Here is a 24,460-nt window from a genome sequence, read left to right as displayed (position 1 = left end):
TACTTGATTGGGTTATTTGGAGACATAGCTCTGGATAATATCTCCAAGTACTGGCACTACTAGTAGCTGCACTTGCACCATGTAGCAAGCTGAAATGTCTAATGAGTTTACTTGAAGACAGTCGTTCCCTTTCAGTGTCACGATGTCCATTCCTGACATACCGTAAGCATGAAGCAAGTTACACGCTAGGTAACGTTACGGTTACATACCCAATGGACCAGGTCCATAGGCTGAGGCAAGGTTATCAGGCACCACCCTGTAATGATAGACGCAATTGCGTCGTGAGGGGTCCGTTCCTCATCATACCCTCCGAGAATACTTGACGAGCTGAAAGGAAGTAGTATCCCCATTCCCACCCTCCATTTCCTTCGAGGCTCAGAGGGCAGGACTCAGACTGACAAGAAAATTATAGTCGAGTTCTTTCAAATCGCTGTTGAGAATGGCTCGAGTGGCATAATAGTGGGAATAGTGAAGGCACACGCAGGGAGGCGTCACGCATGCGAAGTTCGAGTTTTGAACGCGCACACGCGCGTTTCTGACCAATCCCATTTCTACCGAGAGGTTACATACGTTAACATTATATACAAGGTAGTCGAGTGTATTCTGGTGTGTTCAATGGAATGTTCCCAGCTTCTTTCAGGCTGTCTGAACTAAAATAAGATTTTACATAGGCTTCGTGAGTGAAATGTGTGATTGATATCACAGTTGCGTTACTTACGAAAATGGCACGGCAATTAATCTACAATTTTGTCGTTGAAAATGTATCGACATGGACGTTGAGAGGGGAAAGGAACGCACGATCAAGACAGGTTTCAGCGTCTTCGGGAATTTGTGGGAAGAGAAAGTTATTAATGATGTCGTCGAAGTCTGTGGTCCAACAATGCCGTGAAATTATATGAAGGAGAGGTCGCCATGGTGGCAGTGCCGTAAGAGGCATGAACACGCAATAATACAGCATGACGTGACGGAGAACATGCCGGCGGTCCACCGGTCATTCGCCGTTGCTTATCTGTAGATTGGAACCAAACTGTCACAGGCGCTCATGCTAGCTACTTTTTACGGTAAGTCAACGTTAACATTGACCTTACATGTACGGCTTGTGCGTGGCGGTACAAAGGCCGTGACGAGACTTTGGAATCATGGCACGCACGCACTGGCATCTGCGACTAGCTGCACATGGTGATGTGGGACTAGTACGTAGGTAACCTTCGTGGTTAAGTAACGAAGCCCCCGCCGTGCAAGACACTACAATGTTGTCAAAGGTGAGTCATGCTCGTCATCAGATGAGGCTCCACTTAATTTCTCTGGCACTTTAGCGAGAGATCCACTGTTCGTCTCCGTCGAAAATGTCCGTGTGACATGATGATGACGGTCGACAGTTGTTGTACTACTAGGTGAATTTTCTGGGTTGGTCTACCGATATGAAGATAACTGTAAAGTTAGAGTTCACACAAAGTTCACATTCATCTCATACCTTAGCCTAGCGTCACTGCTTTGACACTAGAATTTGTTTCTTATCGGCCATTCCTCAAGAGTATTCCTGGACGTTCCAAATTTAGTTCATCGCGGCCCAAAGTCTCGTCAACTCAAAGTTATTTTCGTCTCGATCTATCATTCCCCGCATTTCGGGCTATAAGTTCTTCTTGCGCCGTCGCAACTATATTTGACCCATGTATACACGCGATTCCTGCGGACTCCAGAAGCAGGTCAGTGTCTTTAGCTTGTTTTTACGGTCACTTCCCTCAATCGATATTGGACGCAACGAGGATTACATTTCAGAACATTCAAAAATATGATCATTACTGCCAGTGGCCGCGGCGTTCCCAAAATACAAGAGGAAGCCAATTCGAATTACGGGATCTCTTGACTGACCTTGCAACCATCTCGGACTTCCTGGACCTCAATTTGGTATCGTCACATAAAGCATCGTATTTTACTGATGATGACTATGATCCAGACCTTGAAACGGCATGTTCCAGACTCCCAGATACCGACCAATTGGCCATGGACGAAGACCAGTATTCGCACCATCACCACCGCGCGTTCCTCCATCATGTCTGCAAGCGTGAATAAAGGGTCCGCGTATCCTGCAGGAACAAAAGCAGCCCACACTGATGGAGAGTAAGACGGCGCTGCGCACATAGCTTGGACTAGGCGGACGCAGGATCAAGCCATGGAGTATGCGGGCTGTAGAGGAACGAGCCTGTTCCTTATGGCGGGAAAAAGCGTTTGTGCATGACCTCTTGGTTTTTTTCCCTCCGATTTTGCTGAAACAACCGTCGGTGGGACATCGACAACTAAAGACACGAATTGAACTCAACACATCTCCAAGTGAACCAAGTATCGCTTCCGAGTCGACCGAGTTCAGCGTCCCCACGGTTTTGAAGTTACCTGAAAGTCACTTCACGTCGACAGTACATAACACTATCAATGACAATGTCGACATGGCCATGGCATGACTTGTCAGTGCCAAGCGTTGTGGCGCCCAACACCACCTATATCAAGGCTCTATATCGGTTGCTAATCGATGGTTTTATGGCATTGCAAAATCTGCTGGACTTGGAGCAGTGTGCCAGTCACAAGAATCGAGAAATCATAGGTAACGCAGTCTACATGAAGCATAACATTAGAAGTCATCACTGATATATGTCGTATAGGTCGTAAAGGGATCACATTTCCGCCCACAACACCGGCCCCATCACGTTGCCGATAGTCCACAGCTATACCATACAAATTCGTCAACGTGTTCCAAATGCGCATTGGATGAACTTACGACGGTCAATGCTTTAACCAAAAGCAATGGGTATTCGTAAAATTGCGGAGCAAATTTATTTCCAGGTCTGGGGTGGGTGAACAACACCCAAATGGAGTAAAACGCTATGGCAAGAGAATTGTATGCCAGCAGTAACGGAGACGCAGTGATCCTAGGGATTCCGGAACCAGGTCAGTGTGCGATCGTGACAAATTATCGATATATTACTGACCCAGCTGCTAATGCCATGGGTCCCTCGGAATACTTGGGACCTTGCCCGATAAACTGGAATGCTCCGTCTTGCAGAATCTCAAACGCCTCGCCTACGTAAATGGACAATTATAAGCCTTCAAGTATTCAATAGCTAATATTGACGTACCTTCAGCTGAAAATAGGCCAGCCCAACTCATGCTCATGGTATTGATGGTGGATGCGAGCGGTTTTCTCATGTGGGTCCACTTCCGGAGTACGGCTGATATTTCATCCCAGTTACCAAAATTCTCGATGTGGGCCAGAAGATCAGAGAGAATGACTACGTCATTCAAGGCGACCGTCATTCCACCCGCAGTTAGCGGGTGGCGCATATTTAATGAATCTCCCAGTAAGAATGCGCCTGCCTTGCTAGATTCTCCCTGCTTTGTGGGCGGAAGATAATAATGCGGGACTCGTCGCAAACGCGACGTTTCCAGAGCATTGAGGATGGGCGCGCGTACCGATAATGGAAGCTGAGGAACAACGTTGCGCAATATATGATCCTACAATATTGATAGTAAGTGGGGGCGATCACGACCACACGACAAGGCAGAATTACAAACCTTGAGGTCTAGCGGTGCCGCCTTCAACTCGACCAGCATCCGATACTCGTTGTTGGGGAGCTCATAAAGGACGACCGGTCCAGCGCCTTTCAGTACAATCATAGTGGCATACCTTGGCGCCGGCAGCGTCAGGTCTTTCACAATTAGACCTGCCAAATAACCCTTTTGCGAGGGCTCATACGGCATGTTCCCGAGGACGGCAGTCCTGAACTTGGATAGGGAGCCGTCTGCGAGAACGACGAGGTCAGCAAAGTATGACTCTGACTGACCATCCGCTTTGGAGGTGCGAACACCTATTACGCGATGTGTGTCATCGTTCTCGATGAGACCGGTTACTGTGGTCTCGATCATGTCGACATTGGGCGCCCGCCGTGCGCGGTTGCGCAAGGCCATGATAAATTCCCCATGTTCGAAAGCTCGCCCCTCATAGCCTTCAGGGAATGAGCTGCGAATGACACGCTCCCCTCGCATAACATAAAACCCTGACAAAGGGGTAGAGCCAAAATCCCCGAGGCATGACTCCAGACCAAGCTTCTTGAGCGAGGCAACGCCACCTGGCTGGAGTAATTCGGCGACCATACGGTCTGGCTTCGACAGGGAACGCTCAAGCAGAGCTATCCGAAGAGGAGCGTTACGCTTAGCATATGTCTTTGTGGCAAGGGCATAAGCAAGGGCTGGGCCTGCTACACCGGCACCAACAATGAGTACGTCGTAAGAAGAAGACAGCATGGTGAGACGAAGAATTATGGCGGGTGACACTCACCTGGTATTTATTTATCAGAAAAATAGGATTATTCGAAATTAATCGAGTTGGATAATGCCCAAGTCTTCTATGAAGATCATTGGATACAAGTTGGATGGTCCCGATTCAGAATGCGGTACAAATCGGTTCCGGCATATTCACTCTCGGTTTAACTTGAGCAATTTCAGCCGGCAACCAGATTGACAATGGCACATGGCGCCAAATGCTTTTAAGATAGTTTGAAAATGTTCTCGTACATGGGGTCTCCCCTATTTCTCATCCGAAAATTTCGGTTCCTTGGAATTTCACCACTTCAAGGTACGAACAATCACCGCTCATGCGTGCACAGCCATGCAATTAACAGCTATTCGAATGATCCCCGTCACTGCATGACAGACGAACGACACGATTGATTGGCTGTACATGCAGAACGGTGATTGCTCGTATCTCGAAGACAAGTTCGAAAGTTCCGTCCGGCCTGTCGATCCCGTCCGTCTATTCTATTTCGTCATCGTCCGACAAACCATAATCACACTGATCCCTGACTTATTTTAAACGCTAGAAATCATGTCCACGTTCCTCTCGTATAACAGGCCTCAAGTACAGGCGGAATAACCGGAGAGGCTAGCCAAATTCGGGTCGGACTTGAGGTAACGCAATCAGATAATCTTTGGACGAGTAGCGCTGACAAGGGACTGGTGACCTGGTCACCCACGCAGTGCACGCCATACTCTTTCTGGTTTTAATGACTCTCAGAGATCAGTGATGGGCTAAGATCAAAAGATAGGGATGAAATCAATCCAAGATTGAGCTTGATAACCAGCTGTCCAAGACTACTATAGGCTACATGAAAATCAAGTTGTCTAGATTTCTGATATCGAGTGATACAGTTATTTTAATTCGCTTACAAAGCTGATGGTGACAGACGGATGAAGTTGTGTATGACTGTGTGAACTTGACACTGTACACCTGGACAATCCAGACGAGCTCGTTTCGCATGGCTGCTCACTGTTATCAGCACCTGGCAGCACTGCTACTGCAGCAGTACACAGGCATACCATACTGTACTTCAGGCAATACACTCTGGTACAAAGTACACCACCTGCACTCACTCCAACACACTCCAACACGCTTTCAGTAACAAACCTCACTTTCTCTTTATCTCGACCCCTTGCTGGCTCCTTCGGATATCCGCCGGTTCCGAGTCGGAGCACCTTTCTCCATGTCTGCCGCCCCCTTCAAAAACTTTGTTTCATTATCGTCCGAGAGAGATGGGCGAACCTTGTGGGCGGTGTTAGTGGTGCACAATCATTAATACCCGAGCAACACCGAGGGTCGGAAGGTCGATACCGTATACCCGCACCCGTCAACACTGTACCCTCCACAGGTACGGGCAGTACATACCGACCCATCAATGTTGCAGTATATGGAAAACACCACACGTGTATTACCAAGAAGGGTATATTAACAACAACAGAGCAAGTATTGCTACTTTTCCTTGTCGTCCTCAGCTTCGACTTCATTTCGCTTCCGTTTTTGACTCCTTACTACAGACGCTAGAAGCTCTTCTGTCGCCGGAGGTCACTTCTGCCCCAGGCGGCTCCGAGGCACAGAAACACGCGAATTGTTGATGGTGCGAGTCCGTTGCGATTAGAGAAGGAGCTGCTGACCTTGCGAGAAGACATGTATAACCACAGTTGGTATTGCTGAGCGAGTAAGTACCAACTGATTAAAAGAGGATTCGGTTCGAAGGGTGACTGATACCTGGGGCAGAGAAATAGCCTACTGCATCCAATGGAACGTTCAACGGATAAATGTGGTGTTGTTTTACCATCATGCAAGTGGGACCTTGGTCTTGTCAGCACCATGACGTGCTCAAACGCTCAACCTTACGACCGTGTAATTTTTCAATTGAGCCCTATCTTCTCTCTTTTTCATCAGTATCAATACTACCCCAGCTCGTGCCTTGCTTGCCTTCGCTTGACATGCCATGACGTGGTATCATCGTCCGTTACGTCTCGCGGAACTAAGAAGGTCATTTGGTGAGACTCGACTGTCCTGGCACTGGCGCATCAGACTTTTCATATCGAGCGAACAGGAGCCCCTACGTCACCCTTACTCAGGGGTGATACCGGCTCTTGTGCGCCGCTATCAGATTATCGATAAAGCTTTCCGGAACTTCAAGTTGAAGTCGGTTGGCAATCTGATAGTGACTCAGTCCCATGAGCCTCCCTATTTGCACGTGCTTCCTGCTTCCCATTCATACCACTCCAGGCTAATCGCAAGGACGTTCGCTTCGCAATCTACTTATAAACCCCCATTAATTTGTGATCACAGCAACGTTCCAAAATCGGCATAATCCATCTAAGGCTTATCTAACCCTCCAAGTCGTGGACTCTGCTGTAATGTAATGCGCCTCGTCCTGCTATTGTCATGTAACAAAGATTCTTGTGATGGTCGTTCCTAGGAGTCACTTTCGACTTCTGGTTCGGAAATTTGTACGAACACCATGATGTCATGGTCTCGTCATACTCATAGACAGCGGTGACGAGATATCTGACCTTAGATACAGGTATGATTAATGTATGATACTAAGTCAATATGAGTCATATAACTATGAATGAACGGACATACCCTCAGTCTCGGATAGAAGACGAGGGGAAACGATGATGAGCCAGGTATTAAGTGAGCATTTCGGGATACTATATACGGTGAGCGAGAATGAACGAGCAGTCTATGACCTCAATATCCAAGAAGTGGAAACTTCAGATCGTTCACATTCAGATCTGTCACCTGCGAAGTGACATTCATATAGCAATTGTCCCGGGACAGTGTAGTGGGGAGATCTGGCGCAGGTCATAGGGAGTACCACTAGCAGGAGTCTCGCTCGTAGTCGGTAGTCCTGCAGCGTGTCGTAGTCGGTCTTCGATAGATAGAGCCACAGCCTCCCGCCATAGAGATTCGACCTCGGGTTCCATTGCAGTCTGTGCCTGTTCCAACAGCAGGTCTGGCCTTCGAGAATGGCTTCATCCGCAAGAATGACAAGGTCAACAAATTGTGACTGGCTGACTGACCACCCGCTTGGAAGGCACGAATGCCTACTATCACGCGCCATGTTGATACTGGGACCTTAATCACGACGACGTCAGATGCCTTCCCCACGCAGTCACAGCCACGTAGGGCCTTGACAAACGATCCGTGGTCGGAAGTTCGTGCCATCCCAATCATGGTAATGATATACAACATTAACGAGCACTGCCTGTGAATTTGCAGGCGACAAAATGTCGAGGGTGCCTGACATTCAGCTGCATGTTGGTGTAAGTAATTTACCACGAAGTTGTAGGTACTTCAAGTTGCTTACTTGATGGACCTAGACCTCGGGAAATGCACCGAACCGGTTGTTCGACATTATTTGCAAAACGTTATGAGTCTAGAAACACACTGGGACCTGTGGCTTACCAGGGTCACTTCCCCACAGATCTAAATACAGCAGATAGAACGTTGTCGGTTAATTTACAAAACAGCGTAAATTTAAGCTTTCGTTTTTGGATACACATAGTGATGTGCTAGGCCAAGCCCATCGAGAGGGCTTCGGCCATCGTCTGTGAAGGATGACTCGCCTGCTCGACGAAGGTGTTTGGCTATGAAAACAAGATAGTGAACATACTGACACATAGGTTGATAATACCCACCCCTGTGTACTGTTTTTGTGGTGTCTTCGTGGTCTAAATCTTCATACAGATTGGAGAGACTTGAACTCCAGTCGGCGTCGTCTGCATTTCGCTTGGCGTCACTTGGCTGAACCGTCTGTTGGACCTGTTTGTGGCTAGTTGCCAATAGCTCTGGCGTTGCAGTATTATTGAGCCAAAAGGAAGGTATAAAATTATTTGTTTGGGACGTGCCGTGACGGTGACGGCAGCCAGCGCGTCATCGTCGGACATGTCTGTGAGAGTCAGAATTCAGGCTGGTTCCGACAGACGCTGAGTAGTTGTAATTATAAATTAACATGCTGTACAATACATCCCGGAAATCTCCTTAGCTAGGGCATGGTCTATGAGACACCCAGGCCAGGCCCATAGAGTAGGGCTTGGGCCTATGAAGGCCTGAGGCAGGCCCGGCGCATCACTAGTCATACACAAGTACGTACAATATTAAAATGCTTAGTTGTCGATCACGATATCATGCTTGAGTGATCGTACAGAGACTCCCCTTTTCCGGTCTTGTTGGTGCCTGTGTATATTTCGGGCACAAGATATTAATACATGGATATTTCACAGCAAGTGACATGATTTATGCGCTCTTCCCTGGTCTTCCTAACATCCCCTAAACCTTCATTGGATCATTTAATAAACCCATGCACACTGTCATGATATGACATCCATCTTCGCAGTAGTGAAACCTGTATACGGTTCGCGACATGTACTTAGAAGAATGGCATTGGGGGATGTCATTACTATCATTTGCGCGACACTAATGGTAGAGAACTGGCAATGAGCTTACCGTCTCTATCGATACTATCGAGAAACGACCTCGTTTCCGCGGACTCTTCGTTTCTATAAGTAAAAATATGCTTCGCAAGTACCCTGGTATAAACCACAACAGAGGCTTAGATTCATTGTTAGGTGCGAATAGGTGACTGGCGATAGGTGTTAATAGCTGACTGGTGACGTCCCAACCTTCTTAATTATAATACTTGAAGCTCCCAGCGTTACTAGTGTAGCATGTTTATTCTTCGATACCAATCCAGATTGGCAGAATTCTCCATAGAATTAGTACCACGTCATATCCTTCCGTATCCTTCTCCCTCAATGAATCCTGGCATTTCACAATTAAGTCTAGCCATTTTGCTACCCCCGGGTCAAAATTTTCCATCATGGGGCGCTCCTTGCGATATACGAGTATAGAAGTCACAGCGATACGGCGCGGCCCACACAGCAACCTGAAAGCGCCGCAAACAATCAGAAGCCACATGCACATGGAAGCAGACAGTGACGTACGACGGCTAGAAACAGTACGAACACTTGAAGCACACGTGTAGCTGCATCAAAAGATCATTCTGCATGTGTTGAAGAACTAATTTATCCGGGTCTGAATCAGTTGCCTCATGACTACACAGACGCGGGGATAGAATGACCTCTCACAGGAATGTCAAACCACCAAAAAATGACGGTACTGATAAGTGACACGATATTAAAGGGTCAAACATACCGGGTCAGGCGTATCAAACAACCGGTGCATGGCGGCGGGGTCCTTTGCTTCTGACAAGATTCTCAAGCGTGTAACAGCAACGCAAAGAATCGGCCTGGTAGCGAGTAACGAGTTCGTAGCATCAGTAAACCGGTGAGATTCAGATATTCCCAGATTTTGTAGTATTTTGTAAGCCACCCTGTTTTGCAGAAAAAAATGAGGGTTAGTATAGGGCTAGGAAGAACGGAGTACACTGCCTTGATATCATTCTGAACACCTGAGCCAAGCAAATATAAAACGACAGCGCATTTGAAGGGAAAACCAATTGCCGGGCGTAATCATTATTTCGTACCGAACAATTGAACAAGCCCTTCAGAGGCTTCCAGAAAAGCCGAGGTTGCCATATCATTAACGGTAATTGAAATGTCTACGTGAGCGTCGATCGGTCTCGAAATGCGGTGAGTTGCCAAAGTGAATAGTACTTTGACAGCCTCAAAGTATCGTCGAGAAGACACTTTTCCGGTCAAGAAGAAGGTTCTACATTACCTGGAGGGGAAATGTGGTGCCGAATCCTTGTGCATTGAAACCTCGAGCTTGAGGACAGAGGCACTGGTGCTATCCCTGCACCCTAGAAGAGGGTACGGGCTGTCGACTCGATCATGACGGCTCCACCCGGCATCAGCCACAACCTCATTTGGCACGATAATCTTTGTCAGCATGAGTGGAGCTCACTCACTGCCCTCCTTGTTGTCTCCCCGACATCATAATGTCAATCCAGTCTGCTTGATCATTTCGACGTGTCAGCATCGGGAGCATCATGTAACGTCCCAGCACCACGCTCGTTTTGAATCAAAATGCATGGCTGTGAGCACTGAAAGACACATACATAAACATGCACTGAATCAAGAATCGAGAGGGGATCTCGCAAAGCGTCGTGAGGGGTTGTTCAGAGCATTTATCCATATGCTGTATGATTACTTTAGATCATGCAATCGAAATACGAAGGGTACAGGTTTGCCCGAAGGGCTATCGCGAATTTACAAATATTGGCGCAAGTCCCGCCGGAAGAATCCGAAGGAGGTCTGTTGACTCTGTTCTCGCCGTCGGCTTCACTCAAGAATTTGTTTGGCACGAGCCAGCATGCCTCGTAGACTTGCGATACTTGATAACGGTGACAGATACTTGTCAGTCCATGTACGTTTTAATTGTCCCCAGCTCGGTTCGATGGATTTCGATCAGACCTCTCTAGAGTCTAGACCTACTACACCTGGCATCCATATGGCCTTCTACTTGCGCCCAGCTGCAAGTGATGACTTCTCGTAGGCAAAATAATGCGGACTATCATGTATGCCATCCTATATCAATACTTATCAAGCGCCGCAAAACGAGAGAGATAGAAGTAATCGACGAAGAAGAATCTGTATTCATTGGTGCAGCCACTGTACTGGTGGGACCCGAGCTGACACGACAAGAACACATCGACAGATGAGAGTCAACCACGACGACTATGCCTTTGCCGTGCGCAGCTCTTCCAAATCCACGGATGAGTACCCCGTGTGGTACAAGCAAAGAAGGTAGGGCTGGAGAATGAAAATTAATTTCTTGAGGGGATTTTCGCATTGGACGCCAATTATCTGTCGTACGATGATGTTGAAACATCATGATAAGGAGGCGCTGCTGTCCCTGTGATGACCCGAGGCGAGCGCTAGTGTCAGACTCAAAGATTCGGCTCATCACAAAGCGTCCAAACCAGTGTCCATAGAAACAAGGTAAGGATGCGAAAGTATGCGAGGGATCCGCGAAGTGCACTAGAGCGGTAGTATTGAACGGCGCTGGACGACGTGGGCCGATCAATCGTATCGGGAGCTGTCACTATGACCGAGGCTTCAATCCTTCTGGCAATTCTTGTTACCGCCATCTTTTACATGTTTTCGACTGCTGGAGCGTGAGTAATTTTTTCTTGGAGTTTTGTAATGAATATATCAACTTATTTGGTTCCAAGGTTCTGCTGCTAGCTGAGCCGTCCCGTTCACTTGGGTTTGTAACGACGAGTCAGTTCAATTACGGCATGATGCCGAACGTCGCAGTTGCGTCCTGCTGGTAAGTCCGGATGACGACGGGTGTATTCTGAGTTGTTGACAATGCCCCGTAGCTGGACTTGTCTTTACGACACCACTGACGCGTGCCAGGTGACTCGACCGAAAGGCCGGAGTCAAGTCCATGGCAGTCCGTCTTGGCGAAGGTATCTGTCCTGCATGATGTAGCATGCTTTTTATATGCTAGGTACTTGAACACCCAGCGTCTCCCATTCTACGTGATCAGTGTTATTGCGCCGTTCCTGCTATATCTCTGGCACATATGGTGATTTGACCGTGATGATCCCAAAGATAGCTAGAAGAAATTCACGGTACGGCTAATCGACATATCCACGTGCGCTAATTTTGATGTTCCATTGTATTCTAGGCAGGCCGTTATGGCACGGCTACGGTCTGCGCTGGATTGGTCGTGGACCACTCCTTCAAATTCGCATCCCCCAGCGTTTGAGCATGCGCTTCTATCTCACTAGATGACCTTGGGGTTTTATCTCTTCGTTCTTTTTTTCCCTATGTTTAGGATTCTCTCTGAATAGATAACAAACATCAGCCTGATAACCACCTACGCACCAGGGATCGTTCCATCGATTTCATGTCTACACGATGCAAGCACGAATGCCCGGCAGCTTGGTGGCAAACTGATGAGTAAATAACAGTTGGTGTTTGGGATTAAAACCAGAATCGACTGGGAGTTCTTGTATCAGTAACAAAGCCCGGTAAATTCAAGGTTGCATTGTGCTGGCGCTGGCATGAGCAATATGTATGTCATCTGTTTGGTGTGGACACTGAAGTAGACTACTCGTGGGTATAGCCTACGAGAACCCCATTTTCAGGGCATGTAAAAGCAAGCAGCGTGCCCTCTTCAGGTATAACTCACGTCACACGAATAATGCGTCTCTCTGTCGTCTGGCAGTTCCTCGGCGTCGCCTGCATCGCTGTCTCGTCTGTGTCTGCCAGTGCAGATGCCCCATGTTGTGCGACTCATTTATAGATTGCTGCCTTGGATACGAGTGCCTGTCGATATACATCCCCAGCAGTGTGGGTATGAGTAGGTTTCTTGGCGGAATCGACCCCCTGACCTATTTCATAGGAACAAGTTATAAATGTGTGTCAAATAGTGGAGTACAAACAACTTGCTCTGCAGAAGCTTTAACCATGCTGACCGTCCTGTCCTGGCAGGGTCGTTTTACAAAGATGAGGCAAGCCCGAACGGCACACCGTAAGTTAACCGTACTAGTATTAGTACTGTATGATGCATACTGTTCTGTGTTCCAAGGAGAATAATAAAATCATAAATCAATGCAAACACAATATTTTTAGTTAGATGCTTTCATTCAAAGGATAAAAAACGAGAAATCGATGGATTTTTATGGCGGTTATAACGATGATTTCTAGCTCATCTATCCATGTTCCGCAACCCGACCTACACGACCACCTCTCCGCTCACGCACCCCATCAACAGCGCATCTATACTACCGCCTGTCTTCTCATCCAGCCATGCATCGAACTCTTTGAACAGCTGCATCGCTTGACTTCCATCCGCTTCAGCCTTTTTTGCGGGCCACATGCGCTTCTCCTGAATTCCAATGAAGTTCACCCTCAATCCGTCCACATTAGACGATCTGGGATGCGCGTTCGAGGGCGGCGGCCACTTGATCATCATATCCACCGTCCAGACATCAGTCCCGTAGAATGACGCTTCTTTGATGTGGTGTCGTGCAAACTCCTCCGGTGGGCTGTTATCTAGCGTCCACTCCAGTACATGTGCATCGAATGCAATCACTGCAACAAGAGTTTGGTCTACGCGACACCAAGGTGACCCAGCATATATAGAAAAACTCACCAGTCCACATTATCCCCGGGTGGTCAATCTTCAGTGTCATAGTCCTCGTTCCCTTGTTCTCATCGAAGGTATCATTGACGGCTGAAACCGTGAACTGCTCTTCTGGCGGCCAAGGTGCATCATACGCCGGGTCTAGCGGGAGGTCAACCTTGTACGGTGAGAGGAACTGCACGACATTTCAAATACACAACAAAGACACCGTATTCAATCGCAAATTAATGAACCATACGTCAGCATCCCGTAAATGTCGACCGAATGTTTTGTAAGTCTCACCGCTGAAAATGGATACAATGTATCCCAATCACTATTCCAGTCGTCCATGACAACAGCTTTGGGGGGTATCCCGTTTGCACCGAAGTGTGCTGTGATATCATGAACCAGGCCATCAAAGCCAGGCGCGCCGTCTGCCGCTGCGATATGGAGGTGCTGCTCCCGTGTGTTCAACTGGACCGTATGCGTTCAGTTTCCTTTACAAATCGCACGGGAATCAGCACTTACGTCCTCTTTATGAAGCACGAACAGCCTCTTTTGATGATTTTTATCAAATACCTCCTTTCTGGCAAACACTGCCATCACTACGCCCACTACAAGGAACGAAATTAAGACTGCTTTACGCAAAGCAGGCAGACCAAATCGGTGAACGAATGGCGTAGTGAGATTAAACGTGTAAGAACCCAGGATTGCCACGATGGAAGCGATTATGTATTCTGCTGGAGCCTCAGAGCCAATACGCCCTGTCTGTGAGAGGCATGAGCAGAGGCCCATGGAAAGATAAATCACTCACCAGCGGTACGAACACAACCAAAGTCGCAGACGTCAGTTGAGTTCCCGTCAACAGTGGGATGGTCTGGCCCAGAGCATATGTCCACAGGCTCACCAAGCCATCTTTGACCTCCGCCTTATCCACCTTATTGCGCCCATCCTTCGCTCCTTTCACATCTTCATCTTGCATCTTTTCTGTTGCATTCATCATTTTTACCCCAGCATTATTTGCGGTGGAGGCGCTCAAGTAGTTAGTCACCCGATCTATAAACAAGGCCCCAAATGTCGAGACTGCACTAAGGAAGAACACCGCACTTGATCCAACACCAGCGAACTGGCCTGCTGCAGCCAGGAACGCGTAGGCAAGGAGTTGTGCATGCAGGAGGGCTTTTTCAGGGACTGGGGCCAAAGGCAGTTGAGTTAGAAGCGCTCCTGCGTGGATAAGTTCATGAGTCACGACGCCAAGAAGGCATTGAGACAAAATAGAAATAATTTTGGGTGCGAAACACGAAATGACATCCGAGTCAATTCGAGAATAGGCTGGTGCGGAAAATCATAGCACACGCTGAAGTAAAATTACGCACCACACATCGCGGCGGGGCCATACAATATCAACGGCTCAAACTCGCCCTTGAACCAGCTCATTCCCCGGCCCAACACTTGCTGCATCATGAACGCAACGGCATTCGCTCCAACAAGAGCTCCCAGCCCTCCAAAGATCACAGAAAATAATGCCTTCGCCATCGTTGCACCTCTTGCACTGGGCCCGCCAGCGCTTCTGACAAGCACACAACTGGCAATGAAAAGTAGCGAGTACAGCAACTCAGCTGTGCGGAACGAGTAGACGAAGAATACACCCAAGAATGTAAAGAAGACAGTGCGAGGGCGACCGTAGCCTGAAGCGAGCCTTGGTAGTGGTGAGGCAGGTGAAGTGAGGTGTTGAATGAGCGCGAATGTGTTCTCGGCCATGTGCTGGAGTGAGGGAGACGATAATCAATCTCAGGATCAGATCTACGAGGTCTGGATAACAGACCTGTGCAACGCCTGCCTCGATGTTTTCTACCAGATCCTGTACCACATTAGTATATCCCGATATTTTAGTCTGTCAAGCTGCATACCCCGCGCATGTGATACATGTAACTGTTACCCACAACTTGCCATCTATGCAATGCTTGTTAGCATTGAAAAATTTACCAACAAAAAAGAAACAAGAGAGAATGGTAGGAAGAAGAAAGGTCGGACGTACGTCAAGCCCGGTTACGTTCAAGTAGTACTCAAACTGCCGGAAATCAGTGCTTACAGCCGACGGCATGCATATCAGTGCAAGGAAATAAGGGCAAGACAAAGAGACATACTCAGAGAGTAATACACCGGAGCTGAAGATCTCGTTTGCGAAGATAGTTCCGTATGGTCTGTGTACATTAGCATTACCACTGAGACCGAAAGAAAGAAAGCTAAAAAACTGACCGAGGCACATGAGAATACGCCTCAATCATCTCGTGAGACGTCGCCTGGAACAGAAGTTCAGGACCTGCAGTGCCAGCAGCTACAGACCCGTGTCAGCTGCATGAACTTATGTCCTATATGTGAATAGCTGACCTTCCAAATTGACGACAGCACGGACACTGGAAAAACATTTGTAAGGCAGAATGCCAGAGGAGGAATAATTATGGGACACACGTAGACGCAATAGGATGCTGGGTCGAGAAAAGGTGAGAGCCGTCCTGGAGAGACTCCTCCGCATTATTGAACACTGCGGCTGCATTAGCATAGATTCTACCGGTATGGAAACGGAAATTGACGAAAACTCACAAAATATAACCGCGTGCTTTGGCTCCCACCCAGGGGTATTCACCAGCACCCGCACGCACTCAATCATCACGCCAACCGAGAGTGCATCATCTGCAGCGCCTGGACTAGGAAGGGTACTATCGAGATGTGAGTTGATGAGCACTGCGTCAAGTTTTCCCTGGTCCGTGCCATCGCTCAGGCGTATGATGATATTACTCAAGTTGACATAACGCTTATACAGCCTCGCAGCCATCATATCGAAGCTATCGAGCACACCCAGGAAGCTATATGAGACACGGAAGGCTATTGGAAGTGATGAACTAGATGACGTACCGATGACTACCGCTACCCTCTTGCCTCCATACCTCACATTGGAGCTTACGGCCGGGTTGCGCGGTTATGACACGTTCACACTCCTCTTTGAGCTGGTAAGCCTTCTCTGTCATCCAAGCATCTGCGAGCGCGTGTTCACGGGTGCCAGGCGTGCGGAATCCGATATCCTCTGACAGGTACTTGGCATATTGGAGGATTGTTGCTTCAGAGAGCTGAGGCAGTAAGGTCGTAGAATCATATCTGGTGGTTGGGATTCAGGTTGGGTTCAACAGACAAGCAAAAATTTGTTAGTTAGTATCTACTTGAATGGAGACACGAAGGAATGACGCACTGGTCTACAATGGGCGTAGGTAATGCTGCAGGGTGAAAAATAAGCTCAGAGTTCAATGTAGGATTGATGACAAGAACACGTACAATACTGGTGCTTTAATGCAACCCACGGCAACCCAATGAGCAGCGGTGCTAGCGCGAGCAAAGACTGCGCTGGCCCCCACTGTCGCGTCCCGAACATGGTATCCAGGCCAAGTCTACTTGGTTGACCTCACTGTTTAGGCGGTTAGGTGCAAATTAAAAGCTGCTCAACAAACAGAAAATGTATGTAGTATGCGTATCACTGCAGTAACATGCGTCGTGACTCAACAACTTGGAGACCGTTCCTAACAAACAATGAGCACAAACTGGTTACTGTGCAGTGTGGGTACCAGTTGAAGATTCTATATTTTCTATATTTAAGTAACTAGGTCACGTGAATCATTCTAATTGGCTGAGACAACTGGCGCTCCAACCATACTTGGGCATGGCAGGGGATTATCCGGGTGTACACCGTGTACTTACATGATCCCCGGAGCTAACGGAGAGAGAGAATTTCCGTATTTATATACCGCTGAAAACAAAGGAAATTGCTAAGACGCGGTGCCCTATGGGCTGTGTTAGGGGATACATATGGTAATGAATATATAAGTTGGAGGGGTCCGCGTTTGAGATGATGTGTTGGTGCGTGAGTCAGTTCAACGGTTCGGCGTCCGACCCGGAATTAATGATATTCCCCTGCAATTAATAATCACAGTGACACGGTGACAGCTCAATGACACCTACTAGCTAAGCGCAAGAATTCATCGATCATCCCCAGTGAGAACCGGACCTCACCGTATCGACGGAAAACGGCCAAAATATTGGTGAACCAGGAACACAAGATTTCCGTAGAGAATGAGACACATATGAGATTTTCTAGCGATGCTGTTCGACGGAGATCTCACGATTTCGCGCTGATTTTAGCATATCATATTTCCGTCGATGATCGTAGATTCTCAACTGTAGTTGTACCAGGCAATAAAACTACGGAAATCGCACGAAAACGACGCTGATATACATTGCAAGAACAAGCAAATGACAGCGCAAAAATGATAGCTGGTTGATACTGCCCCTGGCATATGCTGCCCACCTGGTCCTCGCCTGTTGCCTGCCTGATGTCAACCTCTGCACCTGCGCTGGATGTCGACTGCGTTGCTATTCCATTCGGATTCATATGCCTGCAAACATAAATCAATGCCGTGAAATAATAACTGCCTGCTACCCACCTGCTCCGCTGCAACTGCGCTAGATGTCAACCAATATATTAGGCGTCGGATGAGAATTTGCTGATGATATTGATCGTGTCGCAAGTTCATATAAGCCTAAAGTCAGATGTTGCTGGAAGTTCTAGTCTTCTAGATTGACGTACCTCCTATTTGTTCGAAATACTAGATCTAGGTGATGCACAGGCACGAACAACGAGGACCCAGTGTTGAAGGTGGCATGGTAGACCAGTGACAGTGAATACTGGGGGCTTCGGTTCATACTCAGTTATGCATGTTCGTTCAGAAAGCGTTGTGCTGCGTGTACTAAGTCAGCACTGTCTTGCACTTAGATAAGAGATTCAGGCGCATATATGCGCTATAATAGATGTTTCAGCGAACATTCGAAACGAGTTAGGCGTATCCGAGTCACTTACTGATTTGCGAGCCAGGCAGTGCAGAGAAACAGGCCGCATAGATAGTGTCCTAGAAAACATCTCGAATTAGTAGGTGGTCGAAAATATCAAAGTCGGAGAAGATACACACAGGGAGCTTTACCACTGTTCATCCAAAAACATCATCAATTTGAGGCCTGTCTGGTCCAACGACTACTGTAAACGAGAATATGCCAGGCCCCAGGGTGCTTCCGAAAGTAAGGAAATGGGAGAGGCTCCTGGACTAGACATCGTCATGGTGTGAGGGAGAAAGATGGTGGACTAGTGAGAATGTCGGAGTCTTGCTTAAGTTCGTGCAATCGATCATTTCGTATACGCTTACCAAGTCAAAAGCAGCGCGAACGAGTAATTCACATCATCTTGATTGATTGATATGTCTGCAAATGTGCAAGACATCGACAAAATGGTGTGTTTGCGTTGTGTTGATCAAACATAACGCACGTCATCTTTCAAAATATATGTGAAATTCATGATTTGCGTAGCTTTGAGCATATTTGTAAATATATCCGTCGTTTTCCGTCGATATGGTGAGGTCCGGTTTTCACTGGGGATCATCCGTCGCCGTGTCGCGTTTTGTAGGCGAAACAGACAATTCATCTGCGTAGGTCAAGCTTTGTTGGTGGTGATAATAACTTTCCCCGATTTCGATAGTACTGGCCATGGTGGCCGCAGTACTTTTGAAAACAAATATTCGTCGTGCAACTACTCCGCCCATGATTCCTCGGACGTATGTTGGGCATTGGTTCGTCAGGATGCAAGGTGGTTCCGGATTCTACATCATGCCATTGCGAGACTGTCCGGGACATGCTGCGGCCAGGCAAGAGCTCAGCACGCAACCCCCTACGACCCCGCTAGTGCACAGCGCTGCACTGATATACAGGAACAGACAGGAACCCATCGTAGTAGGACCACAACATAGTGAATAGAGTTCAGTGTGCGCATCGGCTTGAAGGACTCAACAGTGCGGTGCCGCAAAGGGCCGCCCATCGTTATGTTTGTGGGCATCCTACAAACTTTATGATACAAAGGGTCGACTAATGTTGGGCGTGCTATGAGAGGACGACACGAAAGTTCACAAAGGTGTGTCACTTGCTCAACATGGTTGCAGTTGGTCATTATTGATCAATATTTGAATCGTAGCAAGGGTGGTTGGTTGCCAAACTGCAGAAACGACCGACTGTGTGATCATTGATGACATCGACAGAGTCCCATATCATTATCAACATCATTATCATACAAACTGACAGCCGCCGGTGTCACCTGACCGTACTCAGCTGGTGGCTACACTCTTCTACCGTGACTGCTCGCTAGTGAGTCTTGGTCAACTACTGCCACCGCACAGCCAACGGCTTCCAGCTACATATCACATTTTGGAAACCTTTCAGTCATGCGATGATCGAGCGTCCACTTCATTTTATATGCGGTATGCAGTCTTTCGGTGTGCCAGATGGGCGGCTCCCAAACCGCCAAGGTTTCAAATTATGCAGTCTAGTTCATAATGTGCATTACACTGGCTTTATGTTGTCTTATGGCATCAGATTATGGCGTTGATTTTTCAGTCATTTCAGATTGCAACTATCGAATGATGCGTCACTTGTCGTCATGTTTCGACCCGTTTCTGTTTTAATCTAAACCAACTAACCTCTGCTAACACATACAAAAACTAGGACATATCCGACTTCACAATGTGCATCCCTTGTCTTCTCGCGCATCACATCCTGAGTGTTCTGTGGCTCCAGCAACCCGAAGGCCCCGCCTGCCCGTCGACTTCCAACCCCACCACCACAGTCTTGTCGCTCGATCTAATTGCGGATATCACAAGTCTGTACATTATTTGTCTATTCCGTTACCTTGGAGCTGATCTCCACGTCTTATATCAGGGTTCAGCATCATAGTTTATCTCATCCTGCTATGTTTCCCCACACTGTCCTCGCCGGCTGCCTTCTTGCCTTGTCACATGCAGTGTCGGTAGTATGTTCGAGATCCAACTATGATGACTTACCGTCTAGTGCCCCTCCATTCACTATCAAGCCTGTCACTGAACTCGTCGTCGTTAACAAAGTAATCGCGCCTGACGGTTTTGCACGATCGTGAGTTAATACTTACATTTTCCCCTGCGTGTCTTCATCTTCATCCTGTATAGGGCAACACTCGCAGGAGGGATTTTTCCTGGCCCTCTCATCAAGGCGCAGAAGGTTAGCGCGAGTGTTTAATTAACGTCTGCCGCTGATATTTCGAAGAATGACAACTTTAGCATCAATGTCGTGAACAGGTTACATGACAAAGATATGCCTTTGTCCACGAGCGTAGTACGTGCTTTACTCTTTTTCTCCCCTCAAGTTCCCTGATGTCCTTCAAAGCATTGGCATGGTATCCAACAAAAGAAGACGAACTGGGCAGATGGTGCATCGTTCATTACTCAGTGTCCAATCCCTCAAAATCGCTCCTTCCGCCACGAATTTAGCGCACCCAACCAGACTGGAACCTTTTGGTTCGTGCTCCCATTTTCTGTGGAGGAGGAATGCTAGAGTATGTCTTACGATAGGTATCACTCGCATTTTTCCACCCAGTATTGTGAGTGTGTATAACTACCTGTGTGTGCGACCTATGCTACACAGTTTTACGTCCAGGTGACGGTCTCAGAGGACCACTTGTCATATATGACCCTGAGGATCCCCATCAAGATTTGTATGACGTAGATGACGGTTTGTATCTTTGCTTTCATCTTTAGCCCAAGCATTGACCAGCCTTGGCATAGAGAACACAATAATAACGCTTTCCGACTGGTACGAGTTGTCTTGTCAGCCTTTTGCATTCCAAATCTTACAAGTTCCTTCAGGTACCACGATCCTACGCCCAAGTTAAACAAAATTCTCGGTCCTGTCACCTACAACTCTACCCTCATCAATGGTCTGGGGCGCTACCGTGGCGGACCCAAATCACCTCTTTCTGTCATCAATGTCGAGCAGGGCAAGCGTTACCGGTTCCGCATTATCGGTCTTTCTTGTGACCCATCATATAACTTCACTATCGATGGACATACCATGACAATCATTGAAGCAGACGGCATCGAGACTGTCCCTGAGACTGTGGATTCGCTTCCAGTGCTTGCTGGCCAACGCTACTCTGTCGTCGTCTACGCGAACCAGCCTGTGGATAATTATTGGGTTCGCGCACCATCCAACTTTCCAAACCAAACGTTTGCAGATGGCTTGAATCAAGCCATCCTCAGGTACAACGGTGCGCCCGATGAAGATCCTACGAGTACTCCTGGACCCTACATCTTGCCATTCAACGAAGGGAAGCTCGCATCTTTGCTCAGCATTCCCGTCCCCGGTTCCCCTGAGATTGGCAAAGCAGACGTCCACATCAACTTACTTGCTACCACTGTGAACAACATCTTCAGGGTCAACAATGTTTCGTACCACAGCCCTCCGACCCCGGTTCTGTTGCAAATGCTCAGTGGGGCGCAGCATCCCTCAGATTTGCTGCCGAGCGGAAGCGTATACGAACTTCCCTCAAACAAAGTAGTAGAGATTGCCTTTCCCAACACAGGATTGGCTCTCGGAGGTCCAGTAAGTGCGCCCTAGTGCTTCTCACTCCTGTCACTCAGCATCATTATAGCATCCTATCCACCTTCACGGAGTGCGTCGTTCTGTTGTTTCTATACGATTCACCGTTCTAATGCACTTGACAGCACACTTTTGCCGTTGTTAGAACTTCGGGAAACAGTACAACAAACTTCGTCAACCCAATCTGGAGAGACACCGTAAATATGGGATCGACAGGGGATAACGTTACAATACGTTTCGTCACGGACAATTCTGGACCGTGGTTTATCCATTGGTGAGCATGTATTCTCGTTACATTCCATGATACACCTCTCATGACGTGTCTGCCAGCCACATCGACTTCCATTTGAACCAGTACGTATGCAAAGGTAATATTTGAGCCATGAACTGATTCCTATGTAGTGGGTTTGCGGTGGTCATGGCCGAAGCTCGGGACCAACTTGCTGACGTCAATGCAAGCATTCCAGGTATAAGTGACGCGCTAGTTGTCCTAAACATGCTAACCGACCTTTCTAGTATCTTGGGCCTCGCTATGTCCTTCAAATCAGCCATCTAGCCAAGCACGCCTGGGTTCCTTCAATACGACCACATCACGCCTGGGTTCCTTAAATACGACAACATCACGCCTGGGCTCCTTCAATGCGACCACACTCACATAATTTACAATATCATCGAGCATTCAAACCTTTCAAATCCGATTGCTTCTGCGCGCTATACCCCTCTTTTATTTGCCACCTCTAGTTTTCAAAAAGTATCGTAGTATCCAGGCATCTGTCCTTCACATGATAGTGGTTTATTTTCGAGCGTTTATATTCCTCCATTCAATAACCTGTCTGTATAGCTTATGGGGAGGAGCATGTGGCAATACGACTGTAATAGTAATTGTGCTGTCTCGAGGGCACAATGTATTGATCTATTTTATCGTCGTTTCTGTTCATCGTTGGACTGCCCATTCAGACTATTGCCCAAGGCTGTACGCTCATGAAGAGACTACCAGTATGACCAATTGCAACGAACCCTACCCCTATGGTTGCTAAGGGGGTTGGCTAGCTATACTCTGACGACTGGTGTCAGGCCACTGCGAGTCGTTGGGTATATGTGGTTCCGACGGGTAAACAGCTACTTAGTGAAGACCATTATTACTTGGCGTTCTGGCAGGACAGTAAATCCTACAGATCAAATTGTCAGATACATAGTTGGCGTAGATCCTATCCCTTTGCGTAACGCATCTTTGATTGACACTACCAGGTTGATTTATGTAGCCTGTTTTGTTCCAGTAGTACCGTACTACCAGCCCGAAGGGCACAAGTTAGTGGTACATAATTTATACAGAAATTATTTCTCACGCTATAGCTTCGGTTAGCGTAAACGTTTATGTGCACACACCTTTATCAGACTGTCAGGCTTCAGCTACTCGAAACCAACGGTCCGGACCTACTAGGACCTACTTAGCCAACTTTTAGCCATATATGTGGCAATAATCCCATCAATATTGATGCAGATCAGAGCCTTGTGGGATGGCCTCGGAACGCAAATCGCACTGCAATCCCCGAGGCCCGGGTGCAGATAAGTAAGTAACGACTTACCGTTGGATTTCAAACAGGCTGCCAGAGGAAGGTGCTACAACTGCCAATCAGGTAGCGCCAGCCAGAGTGCCTTCAACAATCTAAATCCTGTGCGCAAGGACGTTGCCTCTAGTAGTGGTCAAGCTCAACAAATGGTCATGCGGTGGGTTACAGATAATTCTGGTCCTTGGTTTTTGCACTGGTGAGTATCCCGACTTGTTTTTCACTTGGTTTGTTCATCCTCCGACAGTCACATCTCCGAGCCGATGTGCGAGTCCTTTGGAGCTGGACTGTGTAACTACGAGACCAACTACCTTAGTGGCTTCGTGGTCGTCATGGATGAGAGTCCCTCTGAAACTCGGAAACACTGAGAGGGATTGTCGAGTAAGTATCGCATTCGATTATATAGTCGTACTCGACTCATAACGATTACTCACCAGCCTCGTGGTTAAACGTTAAACCTTCGCCCTATAAACAATTCGTTAGCGCCGTACAATTTGGGGCGGTCGACTCATATTAACAGGCAGCCAATATTATGTCTCTGCTGATTCTCAATTACACTTTTAAAAGGTATTTAGCCCGCGAGGCTAGGGGAATGAGTGTGTGTGCATATCATATAATCGTTTAGAACAATCACTGCATTTTATATGCTGCAATTTCCATGAGGTAACCATATGACCTCTGATTCACAGGTGCACAGACTACTCGAGGGAAATGGCACGATAACACCTACGTGGATAAATGCCTTCATTGCATTCGCTACTGTTCGTGATCAGACTAAGTATCCTTCTGCACCTTTTTCAAGTGTTAGCAGTTGTGATTGCGAACTTGAATGATACTTCGTCGTAACGTTTAACGTTCACTTATGTATTCGCCTGAAACACATACTACCCTCAAGCCGTAAGAGCGATTTAATATTGCGACTTAAAGAGAAGGCGAGACAACTATAAGGTCTCACGTGCGCAGGCATTATTTTAATCACGCACGTCACGTGATT

The 24,460-nt window shown here is 47.6% G+C and overlaps 5 protein-coding genes across 5 annotated transcripts; 2 read left to right on the top strand and 3 right to left on the bottom strand.

The window, feature by feature from the left end:
* Positions 1-2,614: 2,614 nt before the first annotated feature.
* On the bottom strand, positions 2,615-4,296 carry DFJ58DRAFT_893380 (squalene epoxidase-domain-containing protein; the record flags this gene model as incomplete). The annotated part of the gene is made up of 5 exons (XM_041394804.1): positions 2,615-2,720; positions 2,774-2,924; positions 2,985-3,075; positions 3,132-3,507; positions 3,568-4,296. The coding sequence occupies 5 exons, from the start codon at positions 4,294-4,296 to the stop codon at positions 2,670-2,672; spliced, it is 1,398 nt and encodes a 465-aa protein (XP_041241221.1). The 3' UTR covers positions 2,615-2,669.
* A 2,820-nt stretch (positions 4,297-7,116) lies between these two features.
* On the bottom strand, positions 7,117-8,250 carry DFJ58DRAFT_843643 (uncharacterized protein; the record flags this gene model as incomplete). The annotated part of the gene is made up of 6 exons (XM_041392996.1): positions 7,117-7,333; positions 7,380-7,614; positions 7,769-7,789; positions 7,865-7,950; positions 7,977-8,151; positions 8,208-8,250. 6 exons carry the CDS (start codon positions 8,248-8,250, stop codon positions 7,117-7,119), a joined length of 777 nt encoding a protein of 258 aa, XP_041241220.1.
* A 4,762-nt stretch (positions 8,251-13,012) lies between these two features.
* On the bottom strand, positions 13,013-16,829 carry DFJ58DRAFT_664100 (uncharacterized protein; the record flags this gene model as incomplete). The annotated part of the gene is made up of 18 exons (XM_041382408.1): positions 13,013-13,371; positions 13,433-13,598; positions 13,706-13,876; positions 13,931-14,170; positions 14,217-14,324; positions 14,412-14,626; positions 14,779-15,166; positions 15,228-15,263; positions 15,313-15,365; positions 15,437-15,489; positions 15,550-15,606; positions 15,662-15,740; positions 15,794-15,819; positions 15,875-15,947; positions 16,007-16,248; positions 16,319-16,558; positions 16,650-16,674; positions 16,733-16,829. The coding sequence occupies 18 exons, from the start codon at positions 16,827-16,829 to the stop codon at positions 13,013-13,015; spliced, it is 2,628 nt and encodes an 875-aa protein (XP_041241219.1).
* Positions 16,830-20,237: 3,408 nt separating this feature from the next.
* Positions 20,238-22,759, top strand: DFJ58DRAFT_907079 (laccase; the record flags this gene model as incomplete). The annotated part of the gene is made up of 13 exons (XM_041395041.1): positions 20,238-20,416; positions 20,470-20,521; positions 20,567-20,635; positions 20,687-20,817; positions 20,872-20,900; positions 20,957-21,031; positions 21,085-21,112; positions 21,166-21,901; positions 21,951-21,971; positions 22,024-22,172; positions 22,229-22,252; positions 22,301-22,365; positions 22,415-22,759. The coding sequence occupies 13 exons, from the start codon at positions 20,238-20,240 to the stop codon at positions 22,555-22,557; spliced, it is 1,701 nt and encodes a 566-aa protein (XP_041241218.1). The 3' UTR covers positions 22,558-22,759.
* Positions 22,760-23,265: 506 nt separating this feature from the next.
* On the top strand, positions 23,266-24,091 carry DFJ58DRAFT_800123 (uncharacterized protein). Its single transcript, XM_041390799.1, has 3 exons — positions 23,266-23,665; positions 23,714-23,847; positions 23,904-24,091. Exons 1-2 carry the CDS (start codon positions 23,616-23,618, stop codon positions 23,832-23,834), a joined length of 171 nt encoding a protein of 56 aa, XP_041241217.1. The 5' UTR covers positions 23,266-23,615; the 3' UTR covers positions 23,835-23,847; positions 23,904-24,091.
* Positions 24,092-24,460: the final 369 nt, after the last annotated feature.

The sequence above is a fragment of the Suillus subalutaceus genome (genome assembly GCF_016647625.1).
Source record: "Suillus subalutaceus strain FC151 chromosome Unknown DFJ58scaffold_93, whole genome shotgun sequence".
Lineage (NCBI taxonomy): Eukaryota > Fungi > Basidiomycota > Agaricomycetes > Boletales > Suillaceae > Suillus > Suillus subalutaceus.
This window is presented reverse-complemented; position numbering and strand designations above follow the sequence as displayed.